This window comes from Misgurnus anguillicaudatus, chromosome 10 (assembly GCF_027580225.2).
Source record: "Misgurnus anguillicaudatus chromosome 10, ASM2758022v2, whole genome shotgun sequence".
Taxonomy (NCBI): domain Eukaryota; kingdom Metazoa; phylum Chordata; class Actinopteri; order Cypriniformes; family Cobitidae; genus Misgurnus; species Misgurnus anguillicaudatus.
In genome coordinates, this window is record NC_073346.2 from 39546294 (window position 1) to 39572163 (window position 25870).

The window sequence follows — 25870 nt, forward strand, 5'->3', positions numbered from 1 at the left end:
AGAGGTTATGGCTAAAGCAATTTAATGATACCGTTTCATGTTTACGTGCTCTCATTAAATAGTATCCATATAAACCCCACAGTCGCTTACACCACTTAATGAATTATAACCAGAGATTTAGCTTAGCTCCTTCTAGCTGCCTATAGTTAAGTCATATGACTATAGAATAACGTAATTATAAAATGGAAATTAGAACTATCACTCTGGTAGTCCATGCGACTGCCCACCAACATAGTTAAGAGGCAGAATCTAATTAACATGAATTAACCCCGATCAAAGATTTGTGGTAACAAAGGATATCGTAATACTTTATAGTAACTTAGAAGAGTCAATGATACAGAGCAAATTAGAATGAATGCAAACATAACAATTTATTAACCAGGTAGGTAAAACATAATTCAAAAGCTAATTTACATTCCAATTCAAATATGAAACAAATGAAAAACCATTGCATACCTGGTAAGGAGATGGGAATCTGTTTATAGATTCCTCAATGTAAAATTAAATACATGATGATATATCAAAGATACAGCATCATGGGGGTGTATTTCTAGATATTGAAAGTCCCTCTGAACTATTTTACATCATTCCCTTAAATATCCAGAGAGACAAAGCATATAGGAATTTGTACTGATTGGTTGTTGTAAAACTCAGGGGTGTTGCCTAATATACATACAGTGGGTGATTGGTCAACATGTCTAAGTTGTCTCCCAACATTAGGTTAAGTTTACAGATTAACATTGAATCCTGCTGTCATATTAATGAACCCAAATGTACCACTTGCATTAAGTACATGTAGAATGTAGCATTCCATATACAGTTTGCTTTTAGAACATGATGAGAAAGGGAAGAAGAGTGTGGTAGGGTGTGTGACTCTTCTGTCTCCTCCCATGGTGTAACTGTCTTGGGGGGTTGATGTGAATTCTTTGAGAGAGGTTTCAGACGATAATTGAACAGGAATTAGAAAGCAGTTCCCTGTGCGAGCTACTGGAAAATAGTGTAACAAGAAGACAACTGCCCTTTCTCCTCTATCTAAAAAGATTTCCAATGTCCCTGAAAGTACATAAAATAGTCACACTGACCAAACACCAAACGTCTCCTTCCACAGATATAATTTACATTCATGTTTTCTATTTTTTTTCGGTGTGGTAAACTGATCATCAGTTTCCTAGCATATTACACATTTTGAGATCGATAGATTTAAGGGACTTTTATTTTGCCGTGGAGTGACGTCATAAGAGGTGCGCTCCCTGCGCTGCCGCTTGTGTGAGACCACTAAAACTATACAAAATACTTTTTTGGACAGCTAAATATTTAAACAGAATCGATTGTTCGACTTTATTGAAACCGTGTTAAATAATTTTAAAGGATTGTAATGCTTTTGTAAAGTATTAAGTGTTCCAAGAGGTAAGGAACAAAGGACTGCACATAGGTATGTTGCTAACTTTTTTTTTACTTTTTGGTTCCGCTCAACGAAACTCAAGATTTCCTCAGGCAGCGCGTGGTGTTTTTGAAAATAATGCTTCTGTTGGTTTATTGATAGCGAAATTTCTGAGTTTTTATTGTTAACCTCACCGGAAGAAGCATAGGAACCTTTTCGTTTTCAGTCACCATCTTTCATGGTTAACTACTGGCCGTGCGAGCTCGCCAAAGTGTCTGTTGTTTGTAAAATTGTCTTTGTCTTTACCCAACTTCAGCAAAAACATTCTTGAAATTGTTAAGACATTTAGTTTAATTGCTAAACTACAAGTGAACGAAAATTTAATAAATTTGAAGTTTTGAACGACGGCCACGGGAGTTTTACCTCTACCAAAATCTGCTTGAATGGACAAAGAATGTGAAGCAGCCGTATAGCCATGTAGTAGATGTCTGTATATATAGACTGAATAAAGAGTGTTATTTGGTGTAATTAGTGGTTTGTTTTTTTATATATCTGACTTTTCAGAAGTAGAATATAGAGGATATGGCAAACAGTTTATCCTGAACGATTCAGGTCAATATCTTAAAAATGTTAAAAGTTTAAGCAAAAAACTTCATAATTTTCATGATTCGGTTACACATTTTCTTGAATTTTAATGGAGAACATGGGACAAAATAAAGTGATGATTTTCGAGTTTCAAATGGCCAGTATTTTGTTCATTCTTGAACCCATAAGCATGATCTTGGTCTCATTTAAAAGCTTTTTTCAAGCTATTTCTATCTGAACAACTAGTTTTAGCATTTAACCATTTTGAAAATTTTAGCAACATATTAAGTGGTTCATGTATTTTTTTATAGCTTAACATGAATTTTAAGAAATGCTGCTTCTTTTCCATACAGTTCTTTACTTTTGCAGTTAAATATTTGATGATGTTTGTAAAACTGAACAGGGTCATAACTTGTAAGACATGTGAAATACAGTTACAAATGTACTTTGTTTTTTATTTAAAATGGTCAGATATTGTATGTTTATGTGAACAGACACCGTGTGAAGAGGACCAATAATCAGCTGCTGTCACAACACATTCTGTTGTAATGATGGAGTGTGTTAAAGAGGAGACTGATCCTGAATCATTCACAATAACACCTCAACATACTAAAGAACAAACAGGTTTGTGTTCAATCTTATTGACTGATAAATAACAAAGTTTCAGGAGATTGAGTTTTTGTCTAGTGATAGGCTGATTGTATTCAATATTTGGATTTTTCATTATTATCGGCATCGGGCTATAAATCTTTTCAATCAGCTAGAAAATTTCTCCATTACTTAAATTTGATGTTTTTAAAGAAAAGACACTCAGTGTCAGTTGATGTAAAGCAATTTTTGGGTGTGTCTTTTAAAAGCAACTGAGCTGATCTCTGAACTAAATGGCAGTGCTGTGGTTGGATAGTGCAGATTAAGGGGCGGTATTATTCCCTTCTGACATCACAAGGGAAGACAAATTTCAAGTTTCAGTTTACCAAAACTAACTTACTGGGATGATCTTTTACACATTTTCTGGGTTGATAGAAGCACTGGTGACCCAATTATACATTTTCATGATATGTCCCCACTTTAAGTACTTTAAAAGGGTATATTTATAAATGTTATGCATAACAAATGTTTATTTAGTTTCACCAATTTTCTGTTTACTGTAATAACATTTGACTTATATCGGCATCTGTCATTAAAAAAAAAGCATTTCGGTCGACCACTATTTTCGGCTCTGGTTAAAACTTTATTAGAGCCGTACAATGTTATAATTAGGAATTTGCTGCAAATGATGATAAAACAGAAAGACAGTCATCTTAATTTTTGTTTTAATAGACATAATTGTTTATTGAGATTAAAATGAGAATTATTTTTTGTTAATTTAATTTCACGTCAATTTTTTATATTAAAGGCCTGACGGGAGTGAAAGAGGAAGAACAAAATGAAATGGAAGATGAACATCAGCACCACAATTTCATTAGTGAAGAAAATTCATTCAGTTGCTCACAAACTGTTGAGAATTCACCTCAAGAAAGAAAAGAAGCCAAAATCTCAAGGAGTTTTCCACAGAAGACTCACACTGGAAAAATGCCATACACCTGTTCTCAGTGTGGAAAATGTTTTAAACAAAAACGATATCTTAATCATCACTTAAAGTGTCATACTGAAGAAAGACCATACACCTGCTGTCAGTGTGGAAAATCTTTTAAACGAAAAGAAGGTCTTAATGCTCACATAAAGTCTCACATTGCAGAAAGGCCATACAGCTGCCATCAGTGTGGAAAATGTTTTAAACGAAATGGAGCTCTTAATGATCACCTAAAGACTCACACTGGAGAAATGCCATACAGCTGCCATCACTGTGAGAAGGCTTACAAACATAAACGACACCTTAAGGCACATCTGATCAGTCATGGAGATGGGAGACCCTTTGTATGCCCGCAGTGCGATAAGACTTGCATAAGTAAAAACAGCCTTAAGGATCATTTAGTAAGTCACAGTGTTGAGAGACCATTTGAATGCCCTCATTGTGGTAAATGTTTTAAACAAAAAAGAGCTCTTAATGCTCACATGAAGTCTCACAATGAAGAAACGCAATACTGCTGCCCTCAGTGTGGAAAGACTTACAATAATAAAACACACCTTAAGCAACATTTTGTCATTCACAGAGATGACAGACCTTTTGCATGTCCTCAGTGCGATAAGACTTGCATGAGTAAAAAGCACCTAAACGATCATTTAGTAAGTCACAGTGTAGAGAGACCATTTGAATGCCTTCAGTGTGGTAAATGTTTTAAACGACAAGATGCTCTTAAATCTCACTTAAAGTCGCACAATGAAGAAAGGCCATACAGCTGCCATCACTGTGAGAAGGCTTACAAACATGAAAGACACCTTAAGGAACATCTGATCAGTCATGAAGATGAGAGACCCTTTTTTGTATGCCCTCAGTGTGGTAAGACTTGCATGAGTGAAAGGCACCTAAACGATCATTTAGTAACTCACAGTGTTGAGAGGCCATTTGAATGCCCTCAGTGTGGTAAATGTTTTAAACGAAAAGGAACTCTTAATGCTCACATAAAGTCTCACAATGAAGAAAGGCCATACTGCTGCCCTCAGTGTGGAAAGACTTACAAAAATAAAACACACCTTAAGGAACATCTGGTCAGTCACATAGATGGGAGACCCTTTGAATGCCCTCAGTGCGATAAGACTTACATAAGTAAAAACAGCCTTAAGGAACATTTAGTAAGTCACAGTGTTGAGAGGCCATTTGAATGCCTGACTGTGGTAAATATTTTAAACATAAAAGGTATCTTAATTGCCACCTAAAGTATCACACTGGAGAAAGATCATACACATGCCCTCAGTGTGAAAAGACTTTTCAACAAAAGGGACTTTAGGGAACATCTGGGCAGTCACATAGATGAGAGATCCTTTGCATGCCCTCAAAAGTTTGTTTCGATAGGATTGCTAAGGAGACACCAGAAGACGCATAAAACATAAAAAGTTGTGACTTATCTCCATGTGGAGATGCCTTCATGAGAGACGGAGACCTGGAGTGGAACCAAATTTGGAGAAATTCCTTAAAAGTGTTCACATTGTTTCAACTACAGACTTGGAGAGAAAGCGTTGACTGCAAAAAGTGAACAAAGATCAACTTCAGTCTTCAGATCCACTACTCCAAAATATATTTTTAATGCATTACATCAAGCGCTGAAATTTGTTCATGTAGCTTAGCTCATAGAGCGTTGTGTTAGCAGTGCTAAAGATATTTGGTTCGATCCCAGGAACACATTCTGATGAAATGTATTGTAACTTTCGTTGGATAAAAGCGTCAGCCAAATTGATTTAATTGTAAATGTTTTTTCATGTTGGAGTAGCAGAACTGTTAGATTTGCACTCATTAGCTGTAATTTGTTAAAAAATAGTAACAACAGTCTAAATATCCATCCATATACTTAAAATCTATATTTTGTTTATTATGGACATGAAAGCAAGAGAACTAAACACATTTGTGTCTGAAGTAAGATTATTAAAGAAATAGTTTACCAAAACCAGAAAATGTATGTCATTACTTACTTATAAGCCAGCACAGCACATGTTAGATGTCTTCATGATTCACAGCTTTCCACGGTTAACTTTAACATTGAATACAATATTTTTAAAACATATTATTTATAAGCCTCTCTTTTATGCTGTTTATTTCTAGCATTAACACTATACTTGAAAGCATAACTTTGTGAAAGTTGATTATTGTTTAATTTTAATTGTGATTAAGAGGCAGTGTCATTTTACTAGTACATTCTGTATTGAGGGTATGCATTGACGTCACTTTTCCACGTGAGCACGCCCTGTTGAGTGGCAAACATTTAACAAAATGGCTGGTTTTCATAGGGGCTGCTGCGAAAATGCCTGTAAAACTGACTATTATCAGCTTAAATTGAATTTAGTTGGACTTGATAGCAGAAGTGGACAATACTTAGTTCCATTAGTTACATTTCCCAAGCATCTGTGCTTTATTAGGTTGTTTGTCTTAGGAAAAAAATTAACTTAACTACATTCTAAAGCATGGAATCATACTGTGTATTCTTTAATATTGCATATTAAAAATTATTTAATACCTAATTACATTAAAATTGTGTTCTTTTACTTGAGTAAAAGTATATTAATATACTTAAATATTAAATGTAAAACAAAAACTTGTATTTATGAAATGGATACATTTGGAATGTATGTTTTCAAAAGAGAAAACACTGATAAAATACAAATATTTGAAAAAAAACTTTTAAGTAGAAAGTAAAACCTCTGCTTGATAGTGACCCTATCAACTTATCAACCCACCTGTGGTCTGTGGACGTTGGCATGAACGATTAATTTACTTATCCTTTCGGTGTTGTTCGCTTCTGTAAAACGATAGCTTCGAATTTTTGTTAAATCTGTCAGTACAGTCTATCGCATAACAACCTTTTCCACCATTTAGCTAATTTCACACTGTACACAAATGCTGCCGCTCTGTCTTTTGCCACTCAGTGGGCGTAACCGCAGCGCTTTCGTCGAAGGTGACGTCACGTGCATACCTTCTATTGCAATCGTTTGACACGTTGAATATTTAACCTAATATATTGATTTTACCTATAGATTCATGCTTTTTATATTTTCATGATTGTTCATTAATTTCCTTGCATTTCACGAGCACAGATTGATTACAGGGGCTTTTATTTTGCGTCTTGTAGCCTGTCGTGCAGTGACGTCATAAGAGGCGCGCTCACTGCGCTGCTACTCGGCTGTGGGAAGATTGATGTGTGTGTGAGGCAAATCAAACGATACAAAATTTGCGAACTATTTAAACATTATTGAAGATATGTTAAATAATATTTTATTATTGTGATACTTTTTTTGTAAATTACTGAGCGTTCAACAAGGCAAGAAACAAAGAAATCTACTTCACTTTTAAGCCGTTCAGGTAACTTATTTATTTAAACCTGTTAGATGAGCTTTGCATTGATTTTAAGAATATACATGTTCCTCTTGTTTTTTATACATTTTTTTTACTTTAGCAGATAAATAAATGCTATTGTTCGTAAAAGGTCAAAATAACTTGTGAGACATGGGCGATACAGTTACAAATGCACTTAGTTTTTTCATTTGAAAATTGGTATTGAGATTACAAATATTGTATATTTGTGTGAACAGACACCAGTTGATGTATAAATACTGTGAAGAGGACCAATAATCAGCTGCTGTCACAACACATTCAGCTCCTCTACTGTTGTAATGATGGAGTGTGTTAAAGAGGAGACTGATCCTGAATCATTCACAATAACACCTCAACATACTGAACAACAAACAGGTTTGTGTTTAATCTTAATAACTGATTTATAATAATAACTGAAGTTTCAGGATAAAGTTTTTGCCTTTTTTTTTTTTTTGCATTTTGAGATTAAATTGAGTATTTTTTTTGTTTATTTAATGTAACAGTAATTTGTTTATTATTGTTTAGGCATGAAGGGAGTGAAAGAAAAAGATCAACAACAAAATGAAATGGAGGATGAACATCAGCAACACAATTTCATAAGTGAAGAAAATTCATTCAGTTGCTCACAAACTGTTGAGAATTCACATCAAGAAAAAGCAGAAACCAAAATCTCAAAGAGTTTTCCACAGAGAGGACATTTAAATGTTTACATAAAGACTCACACAGGAGAAATGCCATACACCTGTTCTCAGTGTGGAAAATGTTTTAAACGAAAACGAAATCTTAATGTTCACTTAAAGTCTCACACTTCAGAAAGGCCATACAGCTGTCCTCAGTGTGGTAAATGTTTTAAACAAAGACGAAATCTTAAGGTTCACCTAAATTCTCACACTACAGAAAGGCCATACACCTGCCCTCAGTGTGGTAAATATTTTAAAAACAAAGGAAATTTTAATGTTCACATAAAGTCTCACATTGAAGAAAGCCCGTACAGCTGCCATCAGTGTGGAAAGGCTTACAAACATAACAGATGTTTTAAGGAACATCTGGTCAGTCACGGAGACAAGAGACCCTTTGTATGCCCTCAGTGGGATAAGACTTGCGTAAGTAAAAACAACCTTAAGGAACATTTAGTAAGTCACAGTGTTGAGAGACCCTTTGAATGCCCTCAGTGTGGTAAATGTTTTAAACGACAAGGAGCTCTTAAATCTCACTTAAAGATTCACAGTGGAGAAAGGCCATACAGCTGCCCTCAGTGTGGAAAGAATTACAAACATAAATTCCACCTTAACAAACATCTAGTCAGTCACAGAGATGTGATGCCCGTTATTTTCCCTCAGTCCGATAAGAGTTTTTTACGAAAGCAATGTCTTTATAATCACATAAAGCCATACACATGTCCTCACTGCGGAAAGAATTTAGCATCAAAAGCAGATCTAGAGAATCACATACGAGTTCACTCTGGAGAAAAACCTTTCATGTGCCCGCAGTGTGACAAGAGTTTTACACAACGAAGAACTCTTAGGCAACACATACAAATTCATACAGGTGAGAAGCCTTGCCATCGTGCCATCTCATGCCATCTATGTGGTAAGAGTTACGCACATAAACAAAGTCTCAAATATCATCTGCTGTTTCACTCCAATGAAAGGCCGTTTACCTGCGATCAGTGCTATCGAAAGTTTGTTTCAGCTGCACATCTAAAGAGACACCAGAAGACACATAAAACGTAAAAGTTGTGATTTATCTTTGTGTGGAAATGACTTTCTGAGAGCCGGAGACCTGGAGCGGAACCAAAAGATCCATTCTGGAGAAAATCCCTAAAGTGCCCACAATGACCATGTTTACATAATTCGATTATAATGGGATTTTGGCAATATACGTTACCTCTGGTAAAAACAACACTTTGATAAAAAATAATGCGATTAAGCGCATAATCGCAGCACACATAATCTTATTAAAAATGGTGGCATACACCGTTTTTTTTAATCGTAGTATGTGGCCATGTAAATGCTTGTATTTGGGTCATTCTACAAAAAAGGTGGAAATAATTGTCCCTTGCTTTTGCAGACCCCTTATTCATTAAATTTGACGCAATAATCCCATAATGATATATATTTAATATATATAGACTGTCCTTAAAATGATGAGAGAGTTTATTTATATAAATTTTTTGTCCTGTAAATTGCCCGGTCCCTTTGATCATACATGGAAGTTGAACTGTGTACTTCTTATTTAAAACCATGTTTTTTATAAAACAAAACAAATCTAATTTACATTTACCTTTAACCCTGTATGAATTTACTACAACACTGAAATGGTAAAAAACACTGTTAATATGAGTAATATCAAGTAAATATTTGTCCACCAAATTTATGTAATTGGTCTTACCCTACCCAAAGCACTTTTATTTTGAAACAATGCATCAGCTCTTTGAAGTTTTTCATGGGTCAAGAGGTCAGTGGAAAAAGTGCCATGGAGGAAGGCAAAAGGTTTTTGAGATGTCTTACCTTATTTGTCTAAAATATCATGATATATCTAAGAATTTTGAGATAAGGTTTTTTGGATGTCATTACTCTTTTTATATCTGGGAGTGTTAAGATCTTTACATAAAAATAAATACATTATACTGAATAAGTATGTGATTGTTACATCTCTGATGAAATGGCTTTTATAAAGCGCATGGCTAATGGCAGCCATTTTGTTAAAATATTAGTTTTTTTTCTGTAAATTGTCATTGGTGTTACCGTCATTGGTATTACTTCTCTAATGAGTACTCCTAAGCACTATTTCTTAAACTGACCAACATAAAAGCATAAAAACAAAACAAGATGGAACAAGTTTTATCATATTCATTATCTATTATTATATTCACATTGTGTCATTGGTGTTAAACCAAGTTTTGACGTTAGGAATGTATTTTCTTCTACTTTCTAGTAATATTTTGTTGTTGATATGGGATGTAAGACATTGTTGATATTTCAGTCTTTGCATCAAAGTCTTTTTGGTTGAATATTTTTGTTTTTGTTGGTTTTAAAGAAAAAGTCAAATAATTTCATACACTGCTAGGTAAAGATGAAGAATTTAATTAAACAAATATTAAAAATCAATTATTTTTCTTGCTGTTATCATTCCTCTACTCAACCTTTAACTAAAAACACAAGTTGTAATGAGAAAAAAATATCTAGTATCAACATTAATGTTGTTTAAATAACAGGTAACACCAATGACAAATACATTACTCATGGATTCTTTATTAAAATGTATTAAAAAGTTAAAAATAGATTAAGCTCCTTGTTTTGCGGATTCATTTGTCAAGTTAATTAATGCTATTAAAGAAGTTTTGGGTATGTTGAAAGAAGTTCGTTTAAGCAGATTTCCATCACCCGAATTCCAACTTTTCTGTAGAATGACCTACCACACTAACTGAAGTGTGCGTTTGTTTTAGTCACACACCTTAAGCGCAAATTCATTTTCAAGTTTTTCCTGAACTCTCTCAACACAAACCAGGCATAGGCCTTAGTTTAATTAGGAAATATAATTATTTTTAACAAACATGCCGTACTAAAAACATTACTTGTATACATTTTGATACAAAACAAAGGCCATGTATTTTAAGACATGTCAGTGCAAGTTGTTTTCAGTTTGGACAGCTTTTACATTTATTTTAGTCTAGTCTTATCCCTGTCCGGAAAACCGCCCCATATGTGCGTTTATCATTTGTGATATGTGTGAATAATCCTAAAATAAAAACCGTATTGTAAACAGGATTAAAGAGATTAGTTTCAGTTATTTAAACATCTTACTGCGATTAAGTTCTTACTCTGATTATTGGAAATTGTTGCATTATTGGTCTACATGTAAACATAGTCATTGTTACAGCTGTGGACTCGAAGAGAAAAGCGCTGACTGTAAAGATTGAGCAAAGATCAGCTTCAGTCTTCAGATCTACTTCTTAAAATATTATCATTTTAATGCATTAAATTTACTCTTTGGTGAAATGAGCTGCCATCCATCACCTGATCATCGTCCATTTGCACTGAATCCTTTAAAAAACATCTGAAGACACAACTCTTCTGCATTATGCACATATTCACAACTTCACTGTTAACTTTAAAATTGTTTACAAAATATTATTAATAAAACCTCTCCTTCATACTGTTCACTTCTAGCGTCAACACTATACTTGTAAGCATAACGAAGTATGATTCTTGTTGGCTTTTTAGGAAAATGTTTGAATACTACTCCATTTGTAAACTGCTTTGGAGAAAAGTGTCTGCTAAATAAATAATTCAAATTAATAAATGATCTGATGAGTTAAATCAGGTGTTAGATGAAGGCAATGAGTTGAGTATCACTGAATTACAGCATCTGAAAGATTACAAGCTAAAATGCGCTGTGCACTGTATTTTAATGTTTTAATTTATTGTATTGTACAAGCAAAATGTAAGTATACCTTGGGCTTCATGTAGCTCCCCAGGAGCACTCAACTAGATTAGGATTCTTCTCTAGTTCATTTTGTCTATACAGACATGATGTGCCCTGGCTCTTTTATGAGTTATTTGAAAAATCAGTTATTTGTTTCTGAATCAGTCTACACTAGTGGTCATGTTTGTTTATATATATATATATATATATATATATATATATATATATATATATATATATATATATATATATATATATATAGTGCAATATTCAAAGACATACTTTATTTTAAAGATTCACTGTATTTTTTGATATAGTTTGCAGAAAGTGTGATTTATTTTGTTATGTTAACTGTAATTAATTGTGATTAAGACGCACAAATATGGAATATTTGACCTTAAATATATTTATTTTACATATACATTCATCTATTGTATATTCTTATTCATTTAATATTATTGTAGTAAATGATTGTTCATTAATTTCCTAGCATTTCACGAATTTTAACATAGATTCAGGAAAGGGACTTTTATTTTGCTTATTGGAGCCTGTCGCGCAGTGACGTCATAAGAGGTAGGCTTTTGAGCGGTCGCTTGAGTGAGGCGATTCAAACAATATAAAATAATGACTTACTTTTTTAAACAACAACTAAATATTTACATTTGAGCATTTAGCAGACGCTTTTATCTAAAGCGACTTACAAAGATAAGGAAACAATCATGCGACCTGTCAGCAATAATACAAGAGGTGCTTATACCAAGTTACAAGTTAACACGATTCCGATATATATATATATAGAGAGAGAGATAATTGTGATACTTTATAAAACTAAGCGTTTCACAAGAAGAAAAAAGAGATTTATTTCTTTTGAAGCCGTTCAGGTATGTATGTTTATTTAAATCTGTTGATGAACTATATATAAATATACATGAATTATAAGAAATATAAATGGTCCTCGTCTTTTCCATACAGTTTTTTACTTTAGCTGATAAATAATTGCTGTTGTTTGTAACTGAACGGGGTCATAACTTGTAAGACATGGGATATATTACAAATGTACTTATTTAGTAGTGCTGGGAAAAGATTAATCGCATACAAAATAAAAGTGCTTTTTAGCATAACATATGAGTGTGTGCTAGGTGTAATTATGCATATATAAACACACACACACGCATTCGTGTATGTATTTAGGAAACTTTACATGTGTATATATATTTATTTTAGGGCTGTCAAAAGATTAATCGCGATTAATCGCATCCAAAATAAAAGTTTGTGTTTACATAACATATGTGTGTGTACTGTGTCTAAATATTATGTATATATAAATACCGACACATTCAGGTATATATTTAAGAAATATTTGCATTTAAATACTGTATATACATTTATATAATTTATATTATATATGAATATAAATATTTTATATATAAATATAATACATTTTTCTTAAATATATACATAATTGGGTGTGTTTTTATATATGAATAATAATTATACACCATACACACACATGTGTTATGTGGACACAAACTTTTATTTTGGATGCGATTAATCGCGATTAATCTTTTGACAGCCCTAATTTATTTATATTTGTATATATTCTATGTAAATTTAAAAAAATTATATGCAATTAAAAATGTTCTAAAATGTATATATGTATGTGAGTGTGTTTAAATATACATAATTATTACACACAAAAAGTTTTATTTTGTATGCGATTAATCGCAATTCAGGGCTCCAGACTAACTTTTTTCACTAGGAGCACAGTGGCCCTCAACTGAAAATTTTAGGGGCGCAACCATAAAATTTAGGGGCACACACTGTAAATCAACATGCTAACCAAATACTAACATTTCTACTAATTTCCACTGTATTACCAATAAATACTTTAATGATAGATGCAGAAAGTACAATGTGCTGTTTTCAAATTCAGTGTCACATCACAAAAAAATGTCAAATTTATTGGTCGCACATGTGCAACTGGATGTAAAATTCAGTGGCACACTCTCAAATTTTGGTGGCAAAATGCCCCCATTTCGTGGCAGTCTGGAGCCCTGCAATTAATCTGTTCACAGCACTATTTTTTATTTATTTGAAAATTGGTATTGAGATTACAGATGTTGTATATTTGTGTGAACAGACATCAGTTGATGTATAAATACTGTGAAGAGGACCAATAATAGCTGCTTATTGCTGCTGTTAAAACACATTCAGCTTCTCTACTGTTGTAATGATGGAGTGTGTTAAAGAAGAGACTGATCCTGAATCATTCACAATAACACCTCAACATACTGAACAACAGACAGGTTTGTGTTTAATCTTAATGACTGATAAAAGACCAAAAAGTTTCACTTTCAGGGTAAAGTTTGTAGAACTGACCAACCATAACAAAAATCTTTTTTTGCACTTTGAGATTAAAATATTTGTTAAATTTCATGTCAATTTGTTTATTATAGGCCTGACGGGAGTGAAAGAGGAAGATCAACAACAAAATGAAATGAAGGATGAACATCAGCACCACAATTTCATAAGTGAAGAAAATTCATTCAGTTTCTCACAAACTGTTGAGAATTCATCTCAAGAAAGAGAAGAAGCCAAAATCTCAAAGAGTTTTCCACAGAGAGGACATTTAAATGTACACATAAAGACTCACACAGGAGAAATGCCATACACCTGTCCTCAGTGTGGAAAATGTTTTAAACAAAAAGGACCTCTTAATGCTCACATAAAGTCTCATACTGAAGAAAGGCCATACAGCTGCCCTCAATGTGAAAAGACTTACAAATATAAAAGAGACCTTAAGGAACATTTTGCCAGTCACAGAGATGAGAGACCTTTTGCATGTCCTCAGTGCGATAAGGCTTACAAACACAAAAAAAACCTTAATCAACACCTGGTCAGTCACTTGGATGAGAGACCCTTTAAATGCCCTCAGTGTGGTCAATGTTTTAAACAACAAAAAGCTCTTAATGCTCACATGAAGTCTCACACTGGAGAAATGCTGTATACCTGCATAAGTAAAAGTCACTTTGAAAAGAAACATTTTGTAAGTGGGACGTTCTATGAATGCCCTCAATGTGATAAATGTTTCAAACAAAAAGGAAGTTTTAAGGTTCACCTAAAGTCTCACACTGCAGAAATGTCATACAGCTGCCCTCAATGTGATAAATGTTTCAAACAAAAAGGAAATCTTAATGTTCACCTACAATCTCACACTGCAGAAAGGCCATACAGCTGCCATCAGTGTGAAAAGACTTACAAATATAAAGGAGACCTTAAGGAACATCTGGTCAGTCACGAAGATAACAGACACTTTGCATGTCCAAAGTGCTTTAAGACTTACAAACATAAAAGATGCCTTAATGAACACCTGGTCAGTCACGGGGATGAGAGACCCTTTGAATGCCCTCGTTGCGGTAAATGTTTTACACGACAAAGAGCTCTTAATGTTCACATGAAGTCTTACACTGAAGAAATGCCATACAGCTGTGTAAGTAAAAGTCACAGTGGTGCGAGGCCCTTTAAATGCTCTCAGTGTGGTAAATGTTTTAAAACCAAAAAGTATCTTAATTTTCACCTAAAGTCTCACACTGGAGAATTATACACCTGCCCTCAGTGTGGAAAGAGTTTTAGACATAAAATTACCCTTAGTAATCATATGATGAGTCACGATGGTGATAAGCCGCTCACTTGTCCTCACTGTGGGAAGAATTTAGCATCAAAAGCAAATCTAGCGAATCACATACGAATTCACACTGGAGAGAGACCATTCACGTGCCCACAATGTGACAAGAGTTATACTCAACGAGGACATCTTAAGGGTCACATACGAATTCATACAGGGGAGAAGCCGTTGTCATGCCATCTATGAGATAGAAGTTATGCATGAACAAAGTCTCAAAGGCTGTTTTGCTGTGATCAATGCTGTCAAAAGTTTGTTTTGATAGGACTGCTAGAGGGACACCATAAAAGGCATAAAAAGTTGTGACTTATCTCCGTGTGGAAATGCCTTCCTGAGAGCCGGAGACCTGGAATGGAACCAAATTCTAGAGAAATTCTTTAAAAGTGTTCACATTGTTTCAACTACAGACTTGGAGAGTAAGCGCTGACTGCAAAAGGTGAACAAAGATCAACTTCAGTCTTCAGATCCATTACTCCAAAATATATTTTTAATGCATTACATCAAGTGTTGAAATTTGTTCCTGTAGCTCAGCTTGTAGAGCATTGTGTTAGAGATCTTTGGTTCGATCCCAGGAACACCTTCTGATGAATTGTATTGTAACTTTCGTTGAATAAAAGCGTCAGCCAAATTGATTTAAATGTTAATGTTTTTTCATGTTGGAGTAGCAGAACTGTTAGATTTGTCATTAGCTGTAATTTGTTAAAATGGTAATAACAGTCTATCTCCATCCATATTCTTAAAATATATATTTTGTTTATCCTGAATATGAAAGCAAGAGAACTAAATATATTTGTGCCTGAAGTGAGATTAAAGAAATCGTTTACCAAAAACAAAACATTTCTATCATTATTCATTTATAAGCCAGGACTGCACATGTTAGACGTCTTCATGATTCACAGCTTTCCACTGTTAACTTTAACATTGTTTAAAATATTTTAAAAACCTAATATTTATAAGCCTCTCTTTTATGCTGTTTATTTCTAGCATTAAAACTATAGTTGAAAGCATAACTTTGTGAAATATTATTGTTTAACTTTAATTGTGATTAAGATGCGGTGTCATTTTATTAGTTCATTCTGTATTACAATCGTTTGACAAATGTGGGATATTTAACCTTTAATATATTAATTTTACCTGTAGATTCATGTTTTTTATATTTTCTTTGATGATGATTGTTCATTAATTGTCTTGCATTTCACAAGCACAGATTGATTACCGGGGCTTTTATTGTTTTTTTTTTTTAATTTTTTATTGCAAGTATTAAACAAAAATACTGATACAGTATCAAACAATCTTGGATGACATAGATACAATAAGTATAAAGCAGAGAAGAAAGGCAATCATTTGAAAACAAAGAAAAAGCTAAATTAACATAAATAAATAAATAAATAAATAAAATACAGAGGTAATAAGCGACTTATGTAACATTCATCAAATCATTATACAAATTCACATATTCGACACTTTTTGATTATTAATCTTTGTTAGTGTTATAAGGTAAATTTACATTTATGAATATAATATTTTGGCTTTAAAATATATACATTTCCTATATATTCTATATTTGGTTTAAAATGAGAAAAATAACAGAAAATATCACACATAGTTAAATCAATGATCAGCTTGGATTTCAAACCCAGAAATTTTGACAAATCAGACCAAAATTCTTTTACAAGGGGGCTTTTGAAGAACAGATTATCAACTGATTCAGTGGCAAAATTACAAATAATACAATTCAAATTAGTGTGACTAAATTTAGATATAATCTCATTAGTGGGGTAGATGTTATGCAAAATTTTTAAATGTTATTCTTTAACTTTGTTGGGGACAAAAAATGTATAAGGTAGTATCCATGCTTTTTTCTAATTAATTTTATTTATTAAAGAATTAAAAAAAAAATCCCCACAGAGTAATTTTTTCTTTGACTGAAACACATTTCTTATATTTCTAATACTACATTTTGGATCAAAAATACTCTTGTTTTCAACTAAAAAACTCTATTTTAAATAATAAATGGCATCTCGTTAAATAAACAAGACCATTAGGTATGTATATATTCTGTGAGAAATTCCTTATGGACAATTGGGGCTTTTATTTTGCTTATTGTAGCCTATCGTGCAGTGACGTCATAAGAGGTGCGCTCCCTGCGCTGGCGCTCGGCTGTGGGAAGATTGAGGTGTTTGTGTGAGGCGAATAAAACGATACAAAATGTTTAATTTTTAAAAACGAAATATTTAAACATTATTTAAGATGGTACTTTATTCAAAATATGTTAAATAATATGATATTATTGTGATACTTTTTTGTAAATAACTGAGCGTTCCACAAGGCAAGAAACAAAGAGATTTACTGTACTTCACGTTTAAGCCGTTCAGGTAATTTATGAATTCAAATCTGTTGATGTGCTTTTCATTGGTTATAAAGAAATATACATGTTCCATACATTTCTTTACTTTAGGAGATGAATAATTGCTGTTGTTTGTAAAATTAAACTAGGTCATAATAACTTTAAACAAATATAAACTTATAAACAAATGCACTTTTTTCATTTGAAAATGGATATTGAGATTACAAATATTGTATGTTTGTGTGAACAGACATCAGTTGATGTATAAATACTGTGAAGAGGACCAATAAGCAGCTGCTGTCACAACACATTCAGCTCCTCTACTGTTGTAATGATGGAGTGTGTTAAAGAGGAGACTGATCCTGAATCATTCACAATAACACCTCAACATACTGAACAACAAACAGGTTTGTGTTTAATCTTAATAACTGATAAATAACAAAGTTTCACTTTCAAGGTAATGTTTATAGAGTTGAAATGACAGAAATTAATTTTAATAGACCAGCCATAACAAAAATCTTGTCTTGCATTTTGAAATTACATTGTTTGTTAATTTGTTTATTATAGGCCTGACAGTAGTGAAAGAGGAAGATCAACGACAAAATGAAATGGAGGATGAACATCAGCAACACAATTTCATAAGTGAAGAAAATTCATTGGGTTCACCTCAAGAAAAAGCAGAAGACAAACTCTCAAAAGAGATAGGACATTTAAATGTTCACACAGGAGCAATGCCATACACCTGCCCTCAATGTGGAAAGTGTTTTACACTAAAAGGAAATTTTAAGGTTCACCTACAGTCTCACACAGGAGAAATGCCGTACAGCTGCCATCAGTGTGGAAAACGTTTTAAACAAAAAGGAAATCTTAAGATTCACCTAGTGTCTCACACTGCAGAAAGGCCATACAGCTGCCCTCAATGTGGAAAGACTTACAAATATAAAAGACACCTTAAGGACCATTTTATCAGTCACAGAGATGAGAGACCCTTTGCATGTCCTCATTGCGATAAGACTTGCATAAGTAAAAACAGCCTTAAGGAACATTTAATAACTCACAGTGTTGAGAGGCCATTTGAGTGCCCTCATTGTGGTAAATGTTTTAAACGACAAGGAGCTCTTAAAGATCACATAAAGTCTCACACTGGAGAACGGCCATACAGCAGCATAAGTAAAAGTCACTTTGAGGAGGAACGTTTAGTAAGTGAGACGTCCTATGAATGCTCTCAGTGTGGTAAATGTTTCAAACAAAAAGGAGCTCTTAATGTTCACCTGAAGTCTCACACGGAAGAAAGGCCACACACCTGCCATCAATGTGGAAAGACTTACAAACACAAAAGATGCCTTAAGCAACATCTTGCCAGTCACGGAGATGAAAGACCCTTTGTGTGCCCTCAGTGTGGTAAATGTTTTAAACGACAAGGAGTTCTTAATGTTCACTTAAAATCTCACACTGGACAAATGCCATACAGCTGCCCTCAGTGTGGTAAATGTTTCAAACAAAACGGAGCTCTTAATGTTCACATGAAGTCTCACACTGAAGAAAGGCCACACATCTGCCCTCAATGTGGAAAGGCTTACAAACATAAAAGCCACCTTAAGCAACATCTGGTCAGTCACGAAGATGAGAGACCCTTTGTATGCCCGCAGTGCGATAAGACTTGCATAAGTAAAAACAGCCTTAAGGATCATTTAGTAAGTCACAGTGTTGAGAAGCCATTTAAATGCCCTCGGTGTGGTAAATGTTTTAAACGACAAGGAACTCTTAATGCTCACATGAAGTCTGACACTGGAGAAATGTCAGACACCTGCATAAGTAAAAGACACTGTGAGGAGGAACATTTACTAAGTGAGATGCCCCTTGAGTGCCCTCAGTGTGGTAAATGTTTTAACCACAAAGGAAATTTTAAGGTTCACCTAAAGTCTCACACAGGAGAAATGCCATACAGCTGTCCTCAGTGTGGTAAATGTTTCAAACAAAAAGGAAATCTTAAGATTCACCTAGTGTCTCACACAAAAGAAAGGCCATACAGCTGCCCTCAATGTGGAAAGACTTACAAATATAAAAGACACCTTAAGGAACATTTTATCACTCACAGAGATGGGAGACCCTTTGCATGTCCTCATTGCGATAAGACTTGCGTAAGTAAAAACAGCCTGAAGGATCATTTAATAACTCACAGTGTTGAGAGACCATTTGAATGTCTTCAGTGTGGTAAATGTTTTAAACGACAAGGAGCTCTTAAAGATCACATAAAGTCTCACGCTGTAGAAGGGCCTTTCACATGCCCACAATCAGACACCAGAATTTCTCCAAATTCTGGAGAAATTCCCTAAAAGTGCTCACATTGTTACAAGAGTCTGTTATTTAAGAGTCTGTGAGGTGCCCACCAAAGAATATTCTACTAATAGTCTGAACTGTAGTACTTGGGTGATTCTCACGAAAACTTGGTTTTAAAAATGTCAAGCATGAAAATGTAGAAATTGCTTAAATTTACTTTTTTCCCCACCAGACATTGAAAAACAAAGTCTGGAGTAAATGGGAACATTAATTTAAAAACTTTTACTTATCATTTAACACTTTTTGTAACATAATTTAAAAAATTAGTCCTAAAAAATCTCATTACCGCAACAGTCAGAAAACATCAACACTGACATATTTTCAAAATGACATGACAAACCTGAAAGAACATAATTTGGAGATTCTGCACATGCATTTAAAATCAAAGTATTATGCTTCTATTAATTAAATTAACATTTAATAAGCATCTGTTGCGGTAATGATAATCCAAATGTCGTGTAAGCATTCTGACAAGACAATATTTCAAATTAACTGTAAAAAAATGATCTTACCTGGTAGCCATCTTGAAGTAACTGGTCCATGTGCTTGGTCACTCAAAATCAAACTTTATTAAAATTCTGTATGTGTGCTTAAACTGTTCTCAAAAAGTGTTGCGGAGGATGAGAACATCAGGCATGGACACATCATTTTCCTAATTTTCTTCATTATTATTATACATGAATATTCAGTAAATATTTTTTCTGTCATCTAAAGTAGTCTAACAAAACATCCATTTATTTTTTTTCTTAATATTTTTGTGTTAATTTGATTAAATTACAATATAACGCATGTTCAAACACAGCTGGACACATTGCGGTAATGAGAATTTCAGCAGAAAATGAGATAAAATTTACAATTATAAATTGTTATGTTGAAATCACATATTGTGCAAGGTAGAACACAGTATTGTGTTAATTCTGATGCTTTTTAATGTTACTATATTACACATTTTCGTGAGAATCACCCACTTATTTATTACATATTTTTTTATATTAGCTTGGCTTCTTTTATGTTTGTTAACATTTTAAACAATGATAAAACATATCAACAAGTACAATGAAATAAAATCAACAAGTAAAACAAAAACGTTTTAAGTAGACTATATCAAAAAGTAGCCCTCCATATTGTTTTATCCATTGTGGTAGCCCTTGCTCACAAAAAGGTTGAAGACCCCTGCATTACATTGACTCTTTGGTGAAATGACTCTTTTGGCTGCCATCCATCAGCTGATCATTGTTCTTGACCAATGAATCCTTCAAAAAACAAAAAAAAACATCTAAAGACACAACTCTTTTGCATTCCTTGTATTATGCACTTATTTACTTTTAACTTTTCACTGTTAATTTTAACATTGTGTACAAAATATTATTTATAAACCTCTCATTTATGCTGTTTACTTCTAGTGTCAACACTATACTTGTAAGCAAAACTTTGTGAAGTGTGATTGTTGTTGGTTTTAAAATAAAATGTAAAAAATTCTCCCTCATTTGTAAACTGTTTTGGATAAAAACATTTGCCTAATAAATAATACAAATGAATACATGATCTGATGAGTTGAATCAGGTGTAAGATAAAGGAGCTGAGTATCACTATATTACAGGCTCTAAAAGATTACAAGAAATTTTAATGTGGTGTACAAGCAAAATGTAAGTATTCTTTTGACTTCATGTAGCTGCCCTGAACACTTAACTAGATTACGATACTCATTTAACTAGATTAGGATACTTCTTCAGTTAATTTTATCTGTGCCCTGGTCCTCATGAGTTATTTATTTGTGAATCAGTCTGCACTAGCTGTCATGTTTGTGTTTAGGTGCAGCCAGCAAACTTACAAATAGAAATATATGTTTTGCAATATTTTTTTATTGAATACAAATGTATATAAACAACAAAGGCAAATATACATTTACAGTGTAGATAAGTATTATAGGCTCAACACAGAAAAAATTAGTAAAAATAAATAGAAATCTGAAATTATAATTTACATGAATTTAAATAGTGAGTAAAATAAATAAATAAATAAAGATAAATATTAGGGGCAGTATTACAATAAATGAAATGATGTCAATAAATAAAGCAGCTTCATAGCACTCTGACCTTTCATCTTATTAAGGGCTTTGGAAAAACATTTTAAGTCATTTTTGAAAATAATAAGTTGTGTGTGTGTGGGGGGGGATTTAAAGAATCTACATTTATAATTGAATGTTTTGCAATTTTTAAAGATATACTTTATTTAACTTTTTTGTTAAATCATTTCCAGAAAGTGTAATTTATTCTGTTATGTAAACTTTAATTGTGATTAAGACGCAACATTTGTTTTACCTATAGATTCATGTTTTTTTTATATTTTCTTTGATGATTGATTTCATTTCACGGGCATAGATTGAGTAAAGGGGCTTTTATTTTGCTTCCTGGAGCCTGTCGTGCAGTGACGTCATAAGAGGTGCGCTCACTGCGCTGCTGCTCGTCTTGAAGATTGAGGTGTTTGTGTGAGGCGAATAAAACGATACAAAATATTGCTTACTTTTTAAACAACTAGATATTTAAGCATTATTAAAGTGTGAAAATGTGTTAAATGGCATTCCACAAGGCAAAGAACAAAGACATTTACTTCACTTTTAAGCTGTTAAGGTCTGTAAGTTATTCAAATTTGTTGATGAGCTTTACATTAATTTTAAAGTCGCAATGAAATTCAAATGAAAAACTGTAATTTGTTTTGGAATATTGTGGTATTTTATTGTTTTACAAATGACTTATCTGTGTGCTTCATTATTATTAAAAAATGTATGTGCCCTCATAATCTTTAATCAAAAACGCAAATCTGCTCCCCTCCTCAAAACTTCTGGTCATATCGTATGGCAGGTGGGCGGGGTCAGTTCCCGATGGACGAATTCAAGTCATACCTTTTTCATTTCTTTTTACCTTTTTTAATTTAGAAGCCGGGTTCACTTTGATATACGTCACCATGGAGAAAATAAGACAATCGCTAAATACTTCTGTTTCATGGTGACTTTAAGAAATATACATGTTATTTTTTTCCATGCATTTCTTTACTTTCATAAAAACTTGTAAGACATGGGATATACAGTTACAAATGTTGAAATTTGTAAGATATTGTATATTTGTGTGAACAGACACCAGTTGATGTATAAATACTGTGAAGAGGACCAATAATCAGCTGCTGTCACAACACATTCTGTTGTAATGATGGAGTGTGTTAAAGAGGAGACTGATCCTGAATCATTCACAATAACACCTCAACATACTGAACAACAAACAGGTTTGTGTTCAATCTTAATGACTTATAAAGAACAAAGTTTCACTTTCAGGGTAAAGTTTGTAGAACTATAATGACAGAAATTAATTTAATAGACCAACTATAACAAAAATCTTTTGCATTTTGAGATTAAAATTTTGGTTAAAGGTCTAGTGTGTAACATTTAGGAGGATCTTGTGACAGAAATGCAATATTACATACATAACTATATTATCAGGGGTGTATAAAGACCTTACACATCATAAACCGTTATGTTTAAATTACCTTAGAATGAGCCATTTATATCTACATACACAGCGGGTCCCCTTACATGGAAGTGGCCATTTTGTGCCACCATGTTTCTACAGTAGCCCTAAATAGACAAACTGCTCTACAGAGCACGTTTCGACACTACGTTGTCTCAGATGACAACATGTTTGTTTTGTGGCGGCTAACCGTAGCTTTTTTTGAAAGGAAGGGGTGAGCTGTGGATTGAACCGTTGGTTGCTATTCACCATCTCACCAATAGATGGTGCTAAAATCTACACACAGCACCTTTAATTTAATTTCAAATAAATTTGTTTATTATAGGCCTGACGGGAGTGAAAGAGGAAGATCAACGACTAAACGAAGACTCGCAGAAGACTCACACTGGAGAAATGCCATACACCTGCCCTCAGTGTGGAAAATGTTTTAAACAAAAAGGAAATCTTAAGATTCACCTAGTGTCTCACACTGCAGAAAGGCCATACAGCTGCCCTCAATGTGAAAAGACTTACAAACATAAAAGAGACCTTAAGGAACATTTTGTCAGTCACAGAGATGAGAGACCCTTTGCATGTCCTCATTGCGATAAGACTTACATACATAAAAGACACCTTAAGGAACATCTGGTCAGTCACGGGGATGAGAGACCCTTTGAATGCCCTCAGTGTGGTAAAAGTTTTAAACGACAAGGAGCTCTTAAAGCTCACATAAAGTCTCACACTGGAGAACGGCCACACAGCTGTCCTCACTGTGGAAAGACTTACAGACATAAATCCCACCTTAACAAACATCTAGTCAGTCACAGAGATGAGGAACCCTTTACATGCCCTCAGTGCGATAAGAGTTTTTTACAAAAACAATATCTTGATGATCACATAAAGACTCACAACGAAGAAAAGACACACACCTGCCCTACGTGTGAACAGAGTTATACATGTATAGAGTCCCTGATAGAACATCAAATAAGTCACACTGTACAAATGCCTTTCTCTTGCCCTCAATGCCAAATGAGTTTTAAACATAATAAAACCTTTAAAAATCACATGAAGAGTCACGATGGTGATAAGCCGCACACCTGTCCTCATTGCGGGAAGAATTGTGTATCAAAATCAAGTCTAGAGAATCACATACGAGTTCACACTGGAGAGAAACCTTTCACGTGCCCGCAGTGTGACAAGAGTTTTGCACAACGAGGACAACTTAAGTATCACATACAAATTCATACAGGAGAGAAGCCTTTCTTATGCCATTTGTGTGATAGTAGTTTTGCAAGGTTACGAAATCTCAAATATCATCTGCTGTTTCACTCCAACGAAAAGCCGTTTAGTTGCGATCAGTGCTGTGAAAAGTTTGTTTCGATAGGACTGCTGAGGAGACACCAGAAGACACATAATACATAAAAAGTCGTGTCTGCTCTGTATGTGGAGAGCCAGAGACCTGGAGCGGGACCAAATTCTGGAGATGAACCCTAAAAATGCTTACATAGAAACTCTGTCCGCAGGGAGTGAATGGGAAATTTTAGGCATCAGGTCCAAGCACATGATGTGAAGTCCAGATGATGGAATTATTCCCAAAAGATTTATTTCAGTGCATATACTTGAATGGTAAAAGTTTGTGATCTTTCATGAAAATGGGTTTTAGAAATGCATGTTTTATGTTAATGGATCATCAGCTGAAATATCTAATGGATATTAATTTATCTGTAAATAAAATATAAAAATGTAAGTTGAACTCACAGATAGTGTTTATTTTTTTGTGCATGTGTTTATTTTAGCAAAACTATCGTCTTTTGTGTTAACTTTACATGATAGTTTATGCTTTTGTTTGCTTTAAACAAGCTTAAATGTATGATGTTTTAAAATACAGAAATTGACTTTTTTGACTTCCGTTTTTATTGCAAGAGTCAGTTCCAAACAACCATGCATGACATAAATACAATAAAAGTATAAAGTAGGGAAGGAAGACAACTATTAAAACAATAAAGAAAAAGCTAAGAAAAAGGTAATGAAGCGATTTATGTAACATTCATCAGGTCATTATACAGATTCACAAATTTGACACTTTTTTGGTTATTAATCTTCTTTCGGTTCATAATTAAATAATTACGGTCACATTTTTTTTACATTTTGAAACTGTTGAGGAAAATATACATCTATGAAACTTTTTTCACAGTCTATTCTTCAAACATAAAACAGAATAAACAGAAACAAAAAAACATACAGACAGGGACTTTTTTATTGGAAAGTTTAATGTACATACAAAAACAGGCCTGCAATAGAAAAAACAAACAAATTACAATTGTCAAAGGCAGACACGTTGCACCATGAACAGTAACAGTTCAAATATGAAAATGCAAAGAAGTGAAAGGAATTAAATAATTATAAATAATGAAAAAAAGTCATTAAACAGAAGGGATAATAAATAAAAAATCCTAGTAAAAATAAATAAATAAATAAATAATAATTTTTAATAAAATGTTGATAATAAAAGGGGTTACAAATAATTATTGGTTACTAAGATCTTTGAAAAAATTGGCAATTACATAAGATTTTTCATTTGAAAGGGTATGAAGAGGGGGTTTGCAAACATTTCAAGTTTTCTGATAAAGTGAGGAAAGGATGG

The 25870-nt window shown here is 33.4% G+C and overlaps 4 protein-coding genes across 11 annotated transcripts; all 4 read left to right on the top strand.

The window, feature by feature from the left end:
* The first annotated feature begins 1037 nt into the window (after positions 1–1037).
* On the top strand, positions 1038–10635 carry LOC129448838 (uncharacterized). Of its 5 annotated transcripts, none has more exons than XM_073872576.1 (3): positions 1038–1432; positions 7148–7304; positions 7455–10635. In XM_073872576.1, exons 2-3 carry the CDS (start codon positions 7229–7231, stop codon positions 8660–8662), a joined length of 1284 nt encoding a protein of 427 aa, XP_073728677.1. In that variant the 5' UTR covers positions 1038–1432; positions 7148–7228; the 3' UTR covers positions 8663–10635. The 5 variants fall into 5 exon arrangements, with proteins under 5 accessions (XP_073728677.1, XP_073728673.1, XP_073728674.1 ...); XM_073872572.1 differs by lacking the exons at positions 7148–7304; positions 7455–10635 and adding exons at positions 2461–2590; positions 3363–5514 and having other exon boundaries at positions 1151–1432; XM_073872573.1 differs by lacking the exons at positions 7148–7304; positions 7455–10635 and adding exons at positions 2461–2590; positions 3363–5514 and having other exon boundaries at positions 1152–1407.
* LOC129448834 (uncharacterized) lies at positions 6698–21264 on the top strand. Of its 4 annotated transcripts, none has more exons than XM_073872570.1 (3): positions 6698–6917; positions 17637–17793; positions 17954–21264. In XM_073872570.1, the coding sequence occupies exons 2-3, from the start codon at positions 17718–17720 to the stop codon at positions 19720–19722; spliced, it is 1845 nt and encodes a 614-aa protein (XP_073728671.1). In that variant the 5' UTR covers positions 6698–6917; positions 17637–17717; the 3' UTR covers positions 19723–21264. The 4 variants fall into 4 exon arrangements, with proteins under 4 accessions (XP_073728671.1, XP_073728670.1, XP_073728669.1 ...); XM_073872569.1 differs by lacking the exon at positions 6698–6917 and adding an exon at positions 11905–12238; XM_073872568.1 differs by lacking the exon at positions 6698–6917 and adding an exon at positions 17177–17414.
* LOC141349077 (uncharacterized) lies at positions 13550–15874 on the top strand. Its single transcript, XM_055211492.2, has 2 exons — positions 13550–13663; positions 13814–15874. Exons 1-2 carry the CDS (start codon positions 13588–13590, stop codon positions 15226–15228), a joined length of 1491 nt encoding a protein of 496 aa, XP_055067467.2. The 5' UTR covers positions 13550–13587; the 3' UTR covers positions 15229–15874.
* Positions 21265–22161: 897 nt separating the features above from the next.
* On the top strand, positions 22162–24983 carry LOC129448820 (uncharacterized). Its single transcript, XM_073872578.1, has 3 exons — positions 22162–22356; positions 22860–23005; positions 23573–24983. Exons 2-3 carry the CDS (start codon positions 22930–22932, stop codon positions 24646–24648), a joined length of 1152 nt encoding a protein of 383 aa, XP_073728679.1. The 5' UTR covers positions 22162–22356; positions 22860–22929; the 3' UTR covers positions 24649–24983.
* Positions 24984–25870: the final 887 nt, after the last annotated feature.

What these genes read in the sequence shown, in the direction of transcription:
- LOC129448838 (XM_073872572.1), top strand. Translation starts at nt 2,515, where the DNA reads ATGATGGAGTGTGTTAAAGAGGAGACTGATCCTGAATCATTCACAATA. An exon ending in ACATACTAAAGAACAAACAG is followed by an intron (nt 2,591 to 3,362) that starts GTTTGTGTTCAA and finishes TTTATATTAAAG; the next exon opens with GCCTGACGGGAGTGAAAGAG.
- LOC141349077 (XM_055211492.2), top strand. Translation starts at nt 13,588, where the DNA reads ATGATGGAGTGTGTTAAAGAAGAGACTGATCCTGAATCATTCACAATA. An exon ending in ACATACTGAACAACAGACAG is followed by an intron (nt 13,664 to 13,813) that starts GTTTGTGTTTAA and finishes TGTTTATTATAG; the next exon opens with GCCTGACGGGAGTGAAAGAG.
- LOC129448820 (XM_073872578.1), top strand. Translation starts at nt 22,930, where the DNA reads ATGATGGAGTGTGTTAAAGAGGAGACTGATCCTGAATCATTCACAATA. An exon ending in ACATACTGAACAACAAACAG is followed by an intron (nt 23,006 to 23,572) that starts GTTTGTGTTCAA and finishes TGTTTATTATAG; the next exon opens with GCCTGACGGGAGTGAAAGAG.
- LOC129448834 (XM_073872570.1), top strand. Translation starts at nt 17,718, where the DNA reads ATGATGGAGTGTGTTAAAGAGGAGACTGATCCTGAATCATTCACAATA. An exon ending in ACATACTGAACAACAAACAG is followed by an intron (nt 17,794 to 17,953) that starts GTTTGTGTTTAA and finishes TGTTTATTATAG; the next exon opens with GCCTGACAGTAGTGAAAGAG.